This window comes from Coloeus monedula, assembly GCF_965178545.1.
Source record: "Coloeus monedula genome assembly, chromosome: 6".
In the NCBI taxonomy this organism is placed as follows: Eukaryota; Metazoa; Chordata; class Aves; order Passeriformes; family Corvidae; genus Coloeus; species Coloeus monedula.
In genome coordinates, this window is record NC_138786.1 from 30,412,447 (window position 1) to 30,427,141 (window position 14,695).

Here is a 14,695-nt window from a genome sequence, read left to right on the forward strand (position 1 = left end):
CTTGAACTGCTCAACTACAAGACACCTGCCCATTTAGCAGAGGCACTGGGCACATCTCTGGGGGATGCATTACTGATGGAGTGGATTAATTGATGTCTCACCTCTGGGTGAAAAAAGGACTGGCATTTTCAGATATTTCAGATATTTGCATTAATGGCAAAGGCAGCCATGACCCCTGCAGCAGGCCCAGAGCTGACACTGGCCAAGGCAGATATCAGAGACCTCCAGAGAGCAGACAAGGCTTGTTCCTGGTTCCTCCTGTCCACATTTCTTCTGTGAACAGAAGCCTTGTGCCTTCCTGATTAATTTTTCCTCCCACCTCTGGTCATTAACTCTATAAGAAAGTTTTCCTTTGAGTAGCTGCATCTTCATGTTACGCCTCTAATGCTTAGTTCAAGGAGGACTTCCTTTTTTAGAGGGAAATGTTGCCTTATCTGCACAATACATACAGAAATAACATCTTAAAAGAACAAACCTGCCTGCCCAATGGCCTGTGTCTGGTCCAGTGAGTCAGAGGGAACCAGATGCTGTGGGCACAAGTATGAATCTAGAGATGCCAGAAGTCAACACCACACATGACATGGAGAAAGTCTACTCATCCTGTTCGACACTTTTCAGTCTGAATGATCTCAAGAAACATTTGCCAGACAGGTAAAGATATTGGTCTTTAACTCTGTGTGATTTTAAAGCCAGGCTTTAGTTTGTTACGTACTGTTTGTTGGTCAATGCTGATAATCCTCGTATTATAGATTATGCTCCAATGGAAACCAAAATCAAAGCAAAAATAAGAACAAAATATAGCACAAATCTCTGAAAATTGATGTGTCTCTCACAGATAAATGAACTTTTAGATCCCTGACCTCACAGATGTGGAGAGAAAATATGGGGATTTGGAATGAAAATATACAAAATAAGAGCTTAAAAAATAATAATAACAAAATCCCACTGCAAGTAATGAAGGAAAACCATCAAAATCTGGTTAGCTTGTGGGCATAATGTATTTATACTCAGATCACGTTCCCTCATCTATCCTTACCTGGAAAGCAACACCTGAGCAACCAAGATCGTCACTTTAAATGACCTTCAGGACAAAGTCTCCATAAAACAACCCAGGGACAATTGACACAGCATAGTGAAAAGAGGCATCAAGTAAAGGAATAGAGGAGAGTGTTACAAGACTCAAGAGCAGGTTGAAGAGTAAAGCAGGAGCAAGGTGAGCAAGAGCAGAAAGGGAAAGGATGGCCAAGGGAGAAAGGGGGGAGACACCAAGTTAGGACTGTGATTGGAGGACTGAAGACACTGAATATGTATCTGAATTAGGCACAGATGTGGCAGCAGAAGAAAAGGAAGTGTTATAAAGGCAGGGGAAGATTTTGAATACAAACAAGAACGCAAAAAAGAAGCAATTTAAAAATAGAGCAGAGTTCAAAACCTTGGAGAGCAGCAGCAGCAAAGCTGTGAGAGGTGAGACAGGCTGGCACAGGCAGCACAGGTAATACAAGAGCCATTCATGTGGTCAGCTGCTCTGGTCACCCATCCCTGCTGCTGGATCCTGCACTATGAAACCGCTGAAACCACAGTGTAATTAAACTGGAATAGCAGAGGAACAGGAACAATTTGAGTGACTCAGATGTCACTGAGTCACTGAGAGCAGAAACAACAGCTCTACAGGACAAGTTGAGATACCTGATCTCTGAGGGGAAAGTGCTCTCTTTGTATCAGAGAGGGCTAATTAAATTAATTAGCTAATCTTTGTACAAGTTTTTGACATGACAATGGCCCAGATGAAGTAGTTACACTATAAAACTGCAGCAGTCTCCCTGGTCCTTTCTTCCGGTGGCGTTTCTCTGGGCACCGGTCCAGGAGCACAAGCAGCGAATCCCAGCTATGAGATCAGCCCAGCTCTCTATCCCTGGGGACAGCTCAGGAAACTGATGAGCAAATGATCTTTATCAGCATGTCAGCTCAGTGTCCACAGTACCTGCCCCTCACTCTTCCTCACCTGCCTGCCTCCTGCCCTGGTGCCCGGCAGGAAGAGGTGGATGCTTCCTGGCAGCCAGCAGCAAGTGGGACGTTTACGTACATGGACGAGAGGGAAGCACACGCTCTCGCAGCCCCGATGTCTCAGCAGCCCCTGCTGCCCGGTGCTCCACACACACACACACTGCTCTGCAGCTGTGTGATTCCCAGCAGAAAGCAGTCCTAAATAATTATCTTTTCCATCTGTCCTGTGACCACTGTCAGTAGCCACTGTCAGTAGCCACTGTGGTAAACAAGGTTACATGCATGCTTTGCCACAGACAGGACTGGTTCAAGAAAAAAAATTCTCTCCTAACTGTGCTGTTTCCCTCCCTTCCAGCTTGTCATCTCTGATGGATTTACTGAGAGATGTAAGTATATTTTGTGCTTTGTTCTCTCCTGTTTTCAACTTCTCATGCTCCACCTTGCTTTTCTGACACTCAGTTGTCCACCAAGCAGATGCCCCTCCTGGCACTGTCCCACTGAACCCCAAAGTCTCAGACATAGATGGTAACAGACAGTTTAGAGCATGACACTCCTATATGGGACTGGGATTATTCATAGTAAAGAAGGTGCCACTTCCATCCTGGAAAGCTACTGCACCCTATTCATGCCATATCCAGGGCAGGTACGCACATTATGCATTTCACTCCAGCCTCCATGCCAGGCTGATGCCATTACCAGTAAAACTTTTGTAGCAGGAGAGACTAAATTGCTTATTATGCATTAGAAGGAAGAATGGGGTGCAGTTTGTTAGGAAGAGAAGGATCATAAATCAGGGACCGAGAATATGATTTTCCAAAGCCGCTCCAGCAGTGACCCAATCTTAGACTGGTCAAAAGTACCAGTAAACTCAGAAGACAGTTGCTTCTCTGTTGGAAGGATATTTCTTTACAAGGAAAGAAAATTCACATTAGGAATAGAACTTCTTTTCTTTAAGAGATAGGCATCAGGGTGCTGCTAATGGCATTTCAAAAATCAAGCTCTGAAAGGCAGCATGCTCAGATGTCAGCCCTGCACATAAACACAGCCACACTGGTCCAGTGCCAGAAGCATCCAGCCCACTCTTGGACAGTACCTGAGGCAGAACACAAATATTTGGGCTTCAGAGTAGACCACTGCATGGGCAAAAGGAAGGACTGAAAAGCTTCAAACAGCTGCCTCTAGTCAAGTTCAGCTGTCCCCACAGGTGCCATCAGATCTAGCCCTGACTAAAATAAAGCTCTGCTATCCCTCCCTGCTCCCTGCATAACCTCTGCTGGGACGATGTGAAATTCCAAAACCTGGGATTTCCATCACCAAAGTACTGGACACCACGCCTGGACACTTTTTCCTTGATCTATTATCTAATCCGATTCCATCCTTCCCTTAAACAGTTGCTTTTCTTCTCAATTTCTCCAGAAACATTGCTGCTACAGCCAAGTGAATGCGATCAAGCCAGTAAATTTCATGTATCTCCCACACAGAACCTATGTTCATGGCTCATGGCCTGATGAAACCAATCCTCCCCTTACACACTGTTTTATCTCCCATATCTTGGAAAGACTTTCCTTGGGACTGGGAGTAGTACTGTTGTCCAAGATTTCAGGACAAAACCTACGTTTATCAGAGATCAGATCCCAAATGACATCAAGCAAAAATCAATTTTTTTTCTTAATTTATCTGGAGTGGGAAACATCTCCTTTTCATAAAAAAATGCACTTGACCAGCTATGTGTTGCTGGGCCTGGGGGGAAAGAAGGGGAAATGAATGAATTGCTCATCTCCCCATAACCATTTGTTATAATAACATGCAAGGTTATTTTACTTTAAAGCAAGTCTCTCCCATGATAAAACAAACAAACCAACCAACAACACATTGCTCCTCTCTTCAAGTCTTTTTACTCCAGTACCCACTTCCTTCCAAACCCTACAGATTCCCTGTGTTCAACTCTCATTGACCTGTGTCTGGTCCCCCAGGACCCTCAGCTGCTGTGCTTGCAACTAATCTTCCATATCATCCCTGACCCACAGTCACCTCCCCTTCTGTTCCTAGCTGCTATCACTAAAATATTTACCACTTGCTGAAGATGGGGGTGACTTCTAGGAATAGAACAGCACTAAATAAATAATGACAGAGGGAGCAGAGATGGGCCATTTGCCTGCAAGAAATTTTTATTAGGGAGAGCCTTTTAAGAAAGTCTCCTCCATGGCAAATTACCTTCCCCTCTGTTATTCTGTCCACTTCTTTTCCATAACACAGTCACATTAGTTTCCAGACGTAATTCATTTATTTATCAATATTTGGGAGCTGAGTAGGGAGCATCAGCACAAATTCTTTTCTGGGTGAAAATAGGCTGTTCTTGGCAGGGGAGGGAATAAAACCCACACACAGGCCAAAGACTGCTACAAAAACAAAGCTGCTTCCCAAGTAATGTTTTTGTCAGGCTATGCCATCTTCACAGACTGGGCAGCACTATGGTTACTACACAGAGCAAAGCTGGGAAAGCTGGATTTAGAAATGGTTTGTATCTATACTGCAGACTACAGCAAAGAGGTACTTACCCACAAAAGATAAGTGCCAGAGATTCAGTGATTTCCATAAAGAAACTACACCAACTCTAAACTGATCCACCATTTCAGTATTATAGAACTTACTTCTGTCCTTGGTTAAAGGTTATGGCAAATGCTTTCCAGCTCCAAACTTCCTGGCTGCTGATAGACAACACACAGCAGCTTACAACTCCCTTACATCTCCAGATGGGAGAGAATTCAGAGCCACCTTCTCCCCAGGGAAGAGTCTGCATGTGCTGTTCCAAGCATGCTGTCACTGTCAGGCAGCACAGCAGTACTGGAGCTGGTCCACAGACCCCTGCAGACCACACACACATACAGACCCACATGCAGTCAGCTCAGCCCTTGCCTCTGGCACCCAAAGGACTCAAAGAGCTTTGAGTGCTAAAAGAACAAAGGCAGTTTAGGGGCAAAATACACGAGCTGATTCTTCCTCTTTCATAAGATAATTATTCAGAGGAGGCAGTTAGTCTCTATTCCCACCCTAAAGTGCACATAGCACAAAGTCTGAACAGATAAAGAAGAGAGCACAATGGGGTGCCACATGTGTAAAGCAGACTCAGAACAGCAGGGAAGCTATGCCCCAAGTTTTACCCCAGCCTCTGCCTAGCTGCACTTGAAGAGTCAAGCACTCAGGCTCTTAACTTATCCCAGAACCCTTAGGCTTTGTGTTTCATCCGAGCATCCCTCAGCAACCGGGCTTACCTCCTGGACCATTTGGCCGACTGCCTCCCAAAGGGTCTCTTCCAGAGCACACCGTACAGCTGCACTTTGGTGCTGATGTCCAGAGCATCTGAATCCGTCTGTTCCATGGACGGAGAAGGGGATACAGAACTGGATTTTGAAGCGAACATTATAGATGGATCTGGTTCTAACTCTCCCCCTCTGCGTGGCAGCTCAGGGAATCCGATTAAATGCAATGAACCAGCAGGACGTAACCAGCCCAGCAGACAGAGAGACTGGGCTTTGGTTTGAATCAATAACTTGACTGCTCAGCACACAGTCAGTAATTCTCTCCCTGATGCACAGATGATGAGAGTTTTCTCATTGCGTATTACTTCCTGATGCATTGAAAACAGCACACATCCCAGCCCAAGGGAAAAAGAAGAGTGAAGAGAGTCAGACATCAGAAACACAGAGAGCCAGAAAGAGCTCCTCAGAAAGAAAGCTCTCAGCAATAACATAAGCCAAAATACCTCTGCACCAGAGCCAGCTTGGAAGGTTATTTCAGTCGACATTGCAGCACTCCATGCAGAAATTAGGGCAAGACGGATGTTTTACTGACAGGCATCTCTGACACATATTCCCAAAATCTTGCGCTTGGAGACAGGTTCTTCTGATTTGTCCTGAGGAAAATTAGGGCAGAGAGAGTGGGAGCCAGCAAGTTCAATCAGACTCCCTCTGTCATCGCAGGCAGGGGGAGAGGGGGGCCCTTGCTGTGCCAGCCTGGCACTGCCCACCTGGGGAGAGTTCACGTGGCTGCTGGGTTTGGACTGGGCAGTGTCCATACTGCATGCCTTGCTCTGCCTTAAAGGGCCATTGCTGATCAAAGTTAGAGCATAAAATTCTGCCTGCCTTCATGCCTTGCTGCATCTTGGAGATGTGGCAAGAACAGCCTCTGCCCTGCCTCTTAGGTACCAGCTCTTTCTTGGCCTCAACATGGACACATAGGAATATATCACACAGCTCAGGTAAGTCCATGTTCATCTCCTGCTTAGTACTCCCACGGCAAGCTTTTTAATCTGGTTCCCTAAGTCCTTGTTCCGCTCTTGAAACCCTTTCTCCCTGCACAGATACGAACACCGTTAGCCAAAAGAACCTATCTTTTGTAATGCCCACAGGAAAGCAGATTAGCATTATATTGTTCTTTACTGCGTCCTCCCTCCCCTCCAGGATTAGAATTTAGGGAAAATCCTAGCTGCTAAAGCATCTGAGGTTTTGGGATATCATATAACCAGTACAGATGCGTACACACTGTATGGCGTGTATGCCACAGATGCTGAGGTGTCTGCTCCCGATTTAACCTGTGCCATCCTATGTGAATCCATTTTGATGCCATAATGGCTGCATGTCAGCCCTTCCCAATGCAGTTGCTCAGAAGAGACACAGTGCAGACACATGGTCCTTTCCCATTCCCAATCAGAAACCTGGGATGTGCTATAGGCCAGGTCACACCACAGGACATGGGCTCACTTAGCTTTATTCAGTCAGAGGCACTTGCAAAGCATCTTAAAGAGAGGAGATGCAGACAGCCTGCCTCAGGTTCACAGACTGCATTCAGTATTAGAGAAATTAGAGATGCAGGTCCCTGATAAAAGTCACAGCTGATCAAAAGATGAGGGAGCCAGCAAACTCCACAATTTGTTACTTTCTCTCACCCTGGTTTTGACCAACCTTTTTGGTCCCAGACATGGGACATGTCCCATCTCAGAGTGCTATTGAGGCAGAGGGTGGAGAAGAGAGCAGCAGATACTGCCTCCATCTCACCTGAGCTCTAACTCTTGAATATAACACTGCACTGCAGAAGAGAAGCATTAATGCTATAGACACCATTCCATACACAGCACTAAGAAGGAAATACTACTCATAATCAGGAGAGGGAAAATTTTCTCTCAAATTATGTTGCACAAAGGGTAAAAATTATTCTGGGCCCTATGGCCTCACTTTACTCTATAAATGTGCAGTGAAAAGCCACAGAGCTCCCATGTAAAGATGATCTAATGCCCCTGCCGTTGTACTGCACCAGCAATGCAAAGATCTCACCTCAGGTCACTGCTGTCAGGAGAAACAGATTTTCATCCTTTACTTATTTTTCATTCTTTACTTATTTTTACCTTATACAGACCAAGGGAGTAAAGAGGTTTCTGGCTTTGAACATCAAAAAGTGAGATTTTTTTTTTTCCTCTGGAGGCCTCTAAGACAAGCAAGGCACTGACTATTTACAGCAAGTTCTTTAAAGTCAACAGTCCAGGGAAAAGAGCAACTTGCTTTTGTCAAGTGACAGGCCAGTAATGCTAGGGCAGTAGACAGCAGCAAGGTGAATTTTCTAACTGCTGGTGTCAGGACACAGTAATCTGTAGTAAAAGTGGCTCTTTTAACATTTCCTTTATGTGTGTACTAATCTAATGAAGGGGAAACACAGTTGTACATCCTTGAGAGAAAGCACTGGAGCTTTAATAAGAAAACCTTTCTGGGGAGCAAAAGGCTGCACTGGTATGGCAATTATTTTGCTAATATGTTGTCTTTATTTTTCCTACACATCAAGCCAATAAAATTTTGCTAAAAATAAAACATTTGAAGCAGACAGCAGTGCAAGCTATACAGAAATAACACTTCTTCACAGAATATCCTGAGTCAAAAGGGACCTACAAGGATCACCTCCAACTCTTAGCCCTGCACAGGACATGCTCAAGAATTACACCATGTGCCTTCACCACAGGCCACACTCCAGTCCAAAGATGCTCCCTTTCAGTTTAAGGAGACACATAGTGGCTAACTTCAGCTGCTGAGGAGGCTTGTATTTTTAAATTTTTTTTAAAGTGAAAAGTTATACCTTCATGCTCTGGGCAGCCTTTCAATACTGTGTTATGTAGAAAAGAACAAACTGCTTCTTGGGCTGGGGCCAGTAAGTTGACATGGATCGGACCTGCTGCAGAGTTGGAGAGATTCAGATCTTACCTTCCAGGAAGATAGATTCCCTTTCCTTTTACAGCTTCTGATAGGTTCCATAACCATTTTTAACCCTGAGAAACATTAGCAATTATGGGAGGTATTAGCAGGTACCTGAACAATGTGGAGAAGTCCAGCTCCACTTTCATTTATGATACATCATTCTTGCAAAGAGAAAATGTCACATGTACCCCTCAAAGTGATGCTCCAGCTTCCTAGGTGCACAGTTGTGTGCAGATGCTATTTCAAATAGAGCAAAAGCAACTACCATCACAACTAACATCAACCCACCTCTAGTGAGATACACTGACAGAGCATGTTTCTTTTGCACATGATTAAATTTTCAGTGTCAGATGGAAAGTCAGAGATGTTCTGCAGAACTCAAAGAAAAGTTGCTCAGCAAATGGCATTAAAGTCAAATGCCTCTGTAGATTTGCAACCCCATCTGACATCACCCTTACAGATGTATAACCCCATTTGACATCATCCCTTGGTAAGAATTATGTGGTCTCGGTGACCTCTTCCAGCTAAAGCCCTTCACCAGTCCCAGCCCTTCAAAACCACTCAGATTAATGGTGGATGGCCCAGGAGTCATATTAACCCAACCATTTGCTGTGGATGTAGCACAACTTCAGGAGACTTAGAGGAAGACAGAAAATAAGGTTATCAGTTTACTGAAGCAAAGGGATTTGACAGCAATCAGCCAGCCCCATAACTTGGCTTTTGGGAGGCAGTTTTCTCAGGAACTGACACCATAGTCAATGACCGTTTTTCTCAGCACGAAAAGGGGATAATTTTATTTTTTTTTTAATTCTACTAAGAGATCTCTTCTGGAAGAAAACTCATTTACTCTAGTATTTTGTTAAACAAAGATTTCTGCTAAAAAGCCATTTTTCAGAATACATCAGAGTGGTCAGCTACATTTGAAAGCTTCCTCTAGAAGACAGCCCACAGGCTTCCTGCGAGGCACCAGATTTTCCCCCCATCAAGCCTAAATACAAAGTGATCACATGGCTGACAAACAGAAAATGTTTGGAGCTTCAATAGTTAAATAGGCTGCTTCCAACCAGCAACTTGTCCAACAGCAGAGAATAAATACAGCTCTACTTGTTTTCTTTCTTTCCATAGACTATGAATCCACTGCCACACACTCCCTTCCTCCCTGGGGAAGGGCAGTGCTGCATGCCTGCAAGCCACGCTGCTCCAGCAGCCACAGCCAGTCAGATCCCAGTCCCATCTCTGAGGACGTGTGAGAGTGCAGCAGCCATGGGAGTGCTACTTCCCACAGCAGGAGGAGTGGCTGAACCTCCATACAGAGGGACAGGAAAAAACAAACCTTTCCCGAAGGTTTTGTAACAGCATTCGGAGCTGGTGGACTTGCTGCTTGGAACAGACACCACCTCCATTTCTATTTACCTTTCCAAGTGCATCTCCTTTTAGCTACATCTTACCTGCTTGTAAATGAACATAATTCTACTCAATCCCAAATGTGACAACAGCAACAGCAGTTACCAACGACATGGCTTGAGCAGGTGACACAGCTGAGCAGCAATGGCTTAGGCCAGTGCTGCTGGAAGCTTTCTGCATAGGAAGTATCAAAGTCGAGGACTACCCATGATACAGTTGCCAGGTGAGTAGCATGGGATATGTAAAGGACAGCTCAAAAATTTGTAAAGACTTTTTTGTCCTTTGCACCCCATAATGCCCAGACACTCACAAGATCCACCAAAGAGATCAGAGACAAGGTTCAGAGCAGTTCTTCTGGGGGAAGTTCAATTGCTTACTCAGTCCCGTTAATTTTGAGCATAGAAAAAGTGCTGCCTTTGCAACGAGGGCATGGAAGCACCATTCAGTATCCCAGGGCTTAGCTTCCAGACCTGGCAATGTCCTTATCTGACTGAGGTTGTCCTGTGCAGGGCCAGGAGCTGGACTTTGATGACCATTGTGGGTCTCTTCCAACTCAGGATATTCTATGAATCTAAGCAGGTAACTTGACTTCCCACTGTTCCTTATGTGTAACACTGGTACTAAATCCAGAACATCACAAGAATACATATACCAGGACAGTAGTTTGGGTACCATGGGCAGCCAAAAAGTCCTGCAAAAGAGAAGGATTTGTTAGCATTTCTTTGGCAGAATAATGGAGGGGGAAAATGTAATACCTCTACATATTAAAACAGGCAAACAACCAGAGAACCACCAGCATGCTTCAGATCTGACAAAAAAATCCAGCAAGAAGCAAATGAGATCCAGGGCTACCCATTCTGGAGAAGGACACTCCTTAGGCTGTTCCAACACCGGTCAGTATATCTGAATTCTCCAAGTTTCTAAAACCAGGTTAGGTGCTGGACTTCTATGCACAAAGCAATTCTCAACTGCAAAGGTTTCAATACTGATTGTGGTCCACCAGTTTCTACCCACTTTGTTCTCTTGGGTCACAAGAGGGAAAGAATTCATAGGCTTAACTTTTAAACAATAAATACATATCCAGGAAAACAGAACTGGCCAACCCACATATTTATTTCATTTGAAGTTCGTAAAATGCCCCGCACACAGAGACCAATATTGCTCTTGCATACACACTGTGCTTCCTTTACACCTACCATTGCTGTGATCACAGAAGGCAAGGCCTTAAAAAGCAAGGACACTGCAATTAGGACTTCATTCAGGAGTGGAAACTGCGGGGACCACACCACCAGTGTTCTTCACACCCTTTCCCTATACACTGTGCAATGCCCCTTAGTTAGCTAGTTGGAGCAGCCTCCTCTTCAAGTTTCTCCTTCCTGGTCTTGCTCATCGAGCCAGTCACAGCAAGGTCAGGACTCCTGCTGTGCACATACACAGGGCAGGCACAAGACACCTCTTGCCTCCTTCCTATCCACATTCTCAAGTGGTTATCTAAGTATAGAGCACAAAGATCTACTGCTGCCATCTATCATACCAGCAGACCATGACAGCTCTACTCTAAACCCTGCAATGTTGAGGAGAGCCAGCAGCCAGATGAAAGAAAAACTGCCTGGCAAGGAAGGACATTGAAGACATTGCTCTCTGCAACATACAGCAGGCTAAGAGGGCCATCTCCTTTTACTCTCCTGTGAGCCATGCTGCCACACAGCTTTTGTAGATGAGGCTTCTCTCATAATGCCATAGTTTAGATTGTAGGGATAAACATGGAAAAGCTCCCAGACCCACTGCCTAGTCATTCACTTGTACCCTGCCACCTTCACGTGACATCTCTACACAGAGCAGATATCAGGGGTACAAAGTTTTGTTCAAGATCAGTCGCCTCTCAATTTCTTTGTCAAAAAGAGACAAGAGAACATTAGAAATTCACTGCAGTCCTAAAACTCGACTCATTCTACTGATAGCACCACCCTCTGAGGACAAGAAATGCTTGAGTAAAAGTACAACAGTAAAAGTCATTCAGAGTAGTAGTAAGGCTCATAAGCAGGGTTTTCAGCAGGCCTCTTCATCCCTGTATAACCATGACAATCTCATTGAAAGTGTTTCTTCACACAGCAGAATCCCATTAACCTCTACAGACTCCAACATAACTATAATCATATATCATAAGTTAATTACCACTTCAGATACTGGGCATACAGATACAGAACCAGCATTTTCCCCCTAATAATTTCAATCTGCTTTTAGATTTTCCAAATACTATATAGCTTTGGTGTCAGTCAGCATGATACAGCTTAATTTTTATTAGGTCTACAAGTTTTTTTGAATGAGGCATTTTTCCTTAACCCCCATCCACCATAAGCGTTCGTTAATCTCTCGACATCACAGACGAGAGGGAGAAGTGCTGTGATAAGGAGGGTGGAATGTTGTGCAATTCTGCCTGCAGGGATATTTGGATAAGGCTTGCACATATCAGTAGAAGAATGGCTTAATTTGTCAGCTGGAACAATAGATGACAGCTCATCATCTTGCTGCTGTGCTCATCCCTAATGAGTCTCTCATAAAAATGCTGATGTACATTTTTATTTCCTTAACAAATGAAGGAACACTCTACAGCAATCATCAGGAAGCATGCAACACCACAGCTCCTAAATATTTAAGTTTGTAGTGGTAACTCTTGTAACATAAATATACCCAAAGCACTTCCTCACATCTCCGAAAGGATTTACCACAGACTACAGTAATTAAGTCTCCAGTTACTGAGGTGACATCTTTACTAAATACACTAAAAGAATCCTAATACACTGCATAATGCTTTGCCATTAAAACTGAGTTTTGCTTGCAAAAAAACAAGACTGTCTGGGAAGAATACTGGCTTTCCCTTCTTAGTGCCTTACATCTGCTTGTACCAGCTTTAACAGCACCTCTGTCATTTGATTCAGTTCTCATACTGACTTTACATTAATCAAATTCTCTTGTGGTTAAGCCAGTATAAAGAGATTACACTCTCTCTTAATGACACAGGTCCTATGAGCTACCAGAAAAATCAAAAGCAAGCAACCAGCTGAGAGGACTGCTTATCGCTGGAGTGAAAGAGTTAAAACACTGTCTCAAAGGATCTTAGATAAGTCTGTAGACAGCAAGTGCAGCAGAAAAACAAAAATCCTTTTTTTTAATGAATTGCTTATGAATCATCTCCATCAAGTGCTATCTCTTAAATGGATGCATGAAGTTGGCAAATGCACACATCACTCATCCTGTAACAGCAACATTCCCCTTTTCTGAAAAGGCAGGTCTGAAACCCAGTCCTGCTTACAGGGCAGCTGGAAAGTATGGAGAACATCTATACACTATGTCAACTCAGCAGCTCTAAGAGAAATCTCATCAATGTATACAAATACTTGAGAGAAGGGTGCAAAGGGCATGGAGCCAGACTATTTTCAGTGATGCCCAGTTACAGGATGAGGCAATGGGCACACACTGAAATACAGGGCACTCCCTCTGAACACTTTTTTCCTGCTTTACTGAGCACCAGCGCAGGTTGTCCAGGGAAGTTGTGCAGTCTCCCTCCTTGGGGATACTCAAAAGCCATCTGCACATGGTCCTGGGTAACTGGTTCTAGGTGGCCCTGCTTGAGCCAAGGTGTTATTTGACCTCTGGAGGTCTCTTCCAGCCTCCATCACTCTGCAATCAGTGCTTTTGACCACATTCAATCAGTGCCTTCCCACAATATGCTAAGGAACTTGCCAAGTACCATCCCCACACCTTATTAGAGTAAGGCCAGTCCATGTGTAAGCTGCTCAGATTGCTTTATTCCTTCCTGCATTGCTCCAGCTGATAGTTCTATCATACAATGTCAGACAAAATTGCAGACCACTGGCTTGCAAAACCCAAACCGCACAGATCTACCTAAAGATCTGAAAAGCCTATGCAGCTGTTTCCTTAGGGACTGCCTTGGGACAGGCAGTCAACTTCCCAGTTATTCCAAGTATCCCAACCCTGATTCTCATCCTTTCCCTAAATCCTGACAGTAGCAAAAGAATGCTGCAGTGGTAATAACTTTCTTCTACAAACCCCTAATATTGTACACACAATGGCAGATGCTTTGGCAAGACACAAGCACCTTTCCATTTGCTCCTCCATTTATGTATTTGACCCCTACATGTGTTTTAAAATGTTAAATCTAGTCCCAGCCAAGTCTGGTAAAGTAACATTTTCAGTCAAAGCGTGGTCATTCTTTAAAGTTGCATCTTGCCATATAAATCCACAGAATTTCTTTTTCTAAAAGTCTGCCTCTTCTATAATCACAGCACACAATGGGCAATTTACAGGATTAAAAAAAAAAATCTTTTATTAAAACCTATAGTCCCTAAAAATGTGGCTTAAAGTGTCTTATAGGAAAAAAACCTGACTGCCCTGCAAGTTTTAGCTCTGATAAAACAGAATTAATTGTCCAAGCACTACTCCTAACCCCTGCCTGAGCACCTGTTTCAGAGACCACTACTAAAATTTAATATCCTACTATTCTTTGCCACTCAAAATTATGTTGGTGGAAAATTAAACCCAGAGAAATTCAGGAGCCTGAGAAGGGAGGTTTTCTCCACAGCAAGAGCACAATCCTTTCTCAGTTATAATGACCACCATGGCATCAGAGAAAACAGGAGAGCTGTGGCTGAACAGGCTTCCATGTGATTACAGGCTGCAGGAGGAAGGTGAGCTGCCTTCCAGTAAAACTGCATCAGCAGTGAAGGCAAAGCAACACTGAAGAGCTGTCAACAGGTAAGCAGTAGGATCACTGGGCACTCACAAGGAAAGCTGAGCTGGGACTCTGTACCTGAAAACAGCAAGAAGATAGGAGGGGAAAAAAAACCAACAAACCACGTAACAGGGGCATGAAATATTTCACCAGCACTCTTCCCTCATAAGACAAGAGCAAAAAGCAGGCTAGGGTTTAAAGCTGACTTTTCATTCAAATTTCACTGAAGCCCATACATGTATAGGAAAGACTACTTCATCACAAAGACTCCAAGAATGGAGGGACTTAGTGTGTG

General features: G+C 44.0%; 1 protein-coding gene across 2 annotated transcripts in view; it reads right to left on the reverse strand.

The window, feature by feature from the left end:
• Window positions 1–6,393, reverse strand: part of PLEKHD1 (pleckstrin homology and coiled-coil domain containing D1) — a 29,821-nt gene extending 23,428 nt beyond the window's left edge. For both annotated transcript variants that reach the window (XM_082284212.1, XM_082284213.1), the window contains exons 1-2: window positions 5,768–6,393; window positions 5,277–5,632 (exon numbers count right to left, since the gene is read on the reverse strand). In XM_082284212.1, the coding sequence (XP_082140338.1) occupies window positions 5,277–5,425 (149 nt within the window). In that variant the 5' untranslated portion in view covers window positions 5,426–5,632; window positions 5,768–6,393. The remainder of the gene's footprint in view (window positions 1–5,276; window positions 5,633–5,767) is intronic.
• Window positions 6,394–14,695: the final 8,302 nt, after the last annotated feature.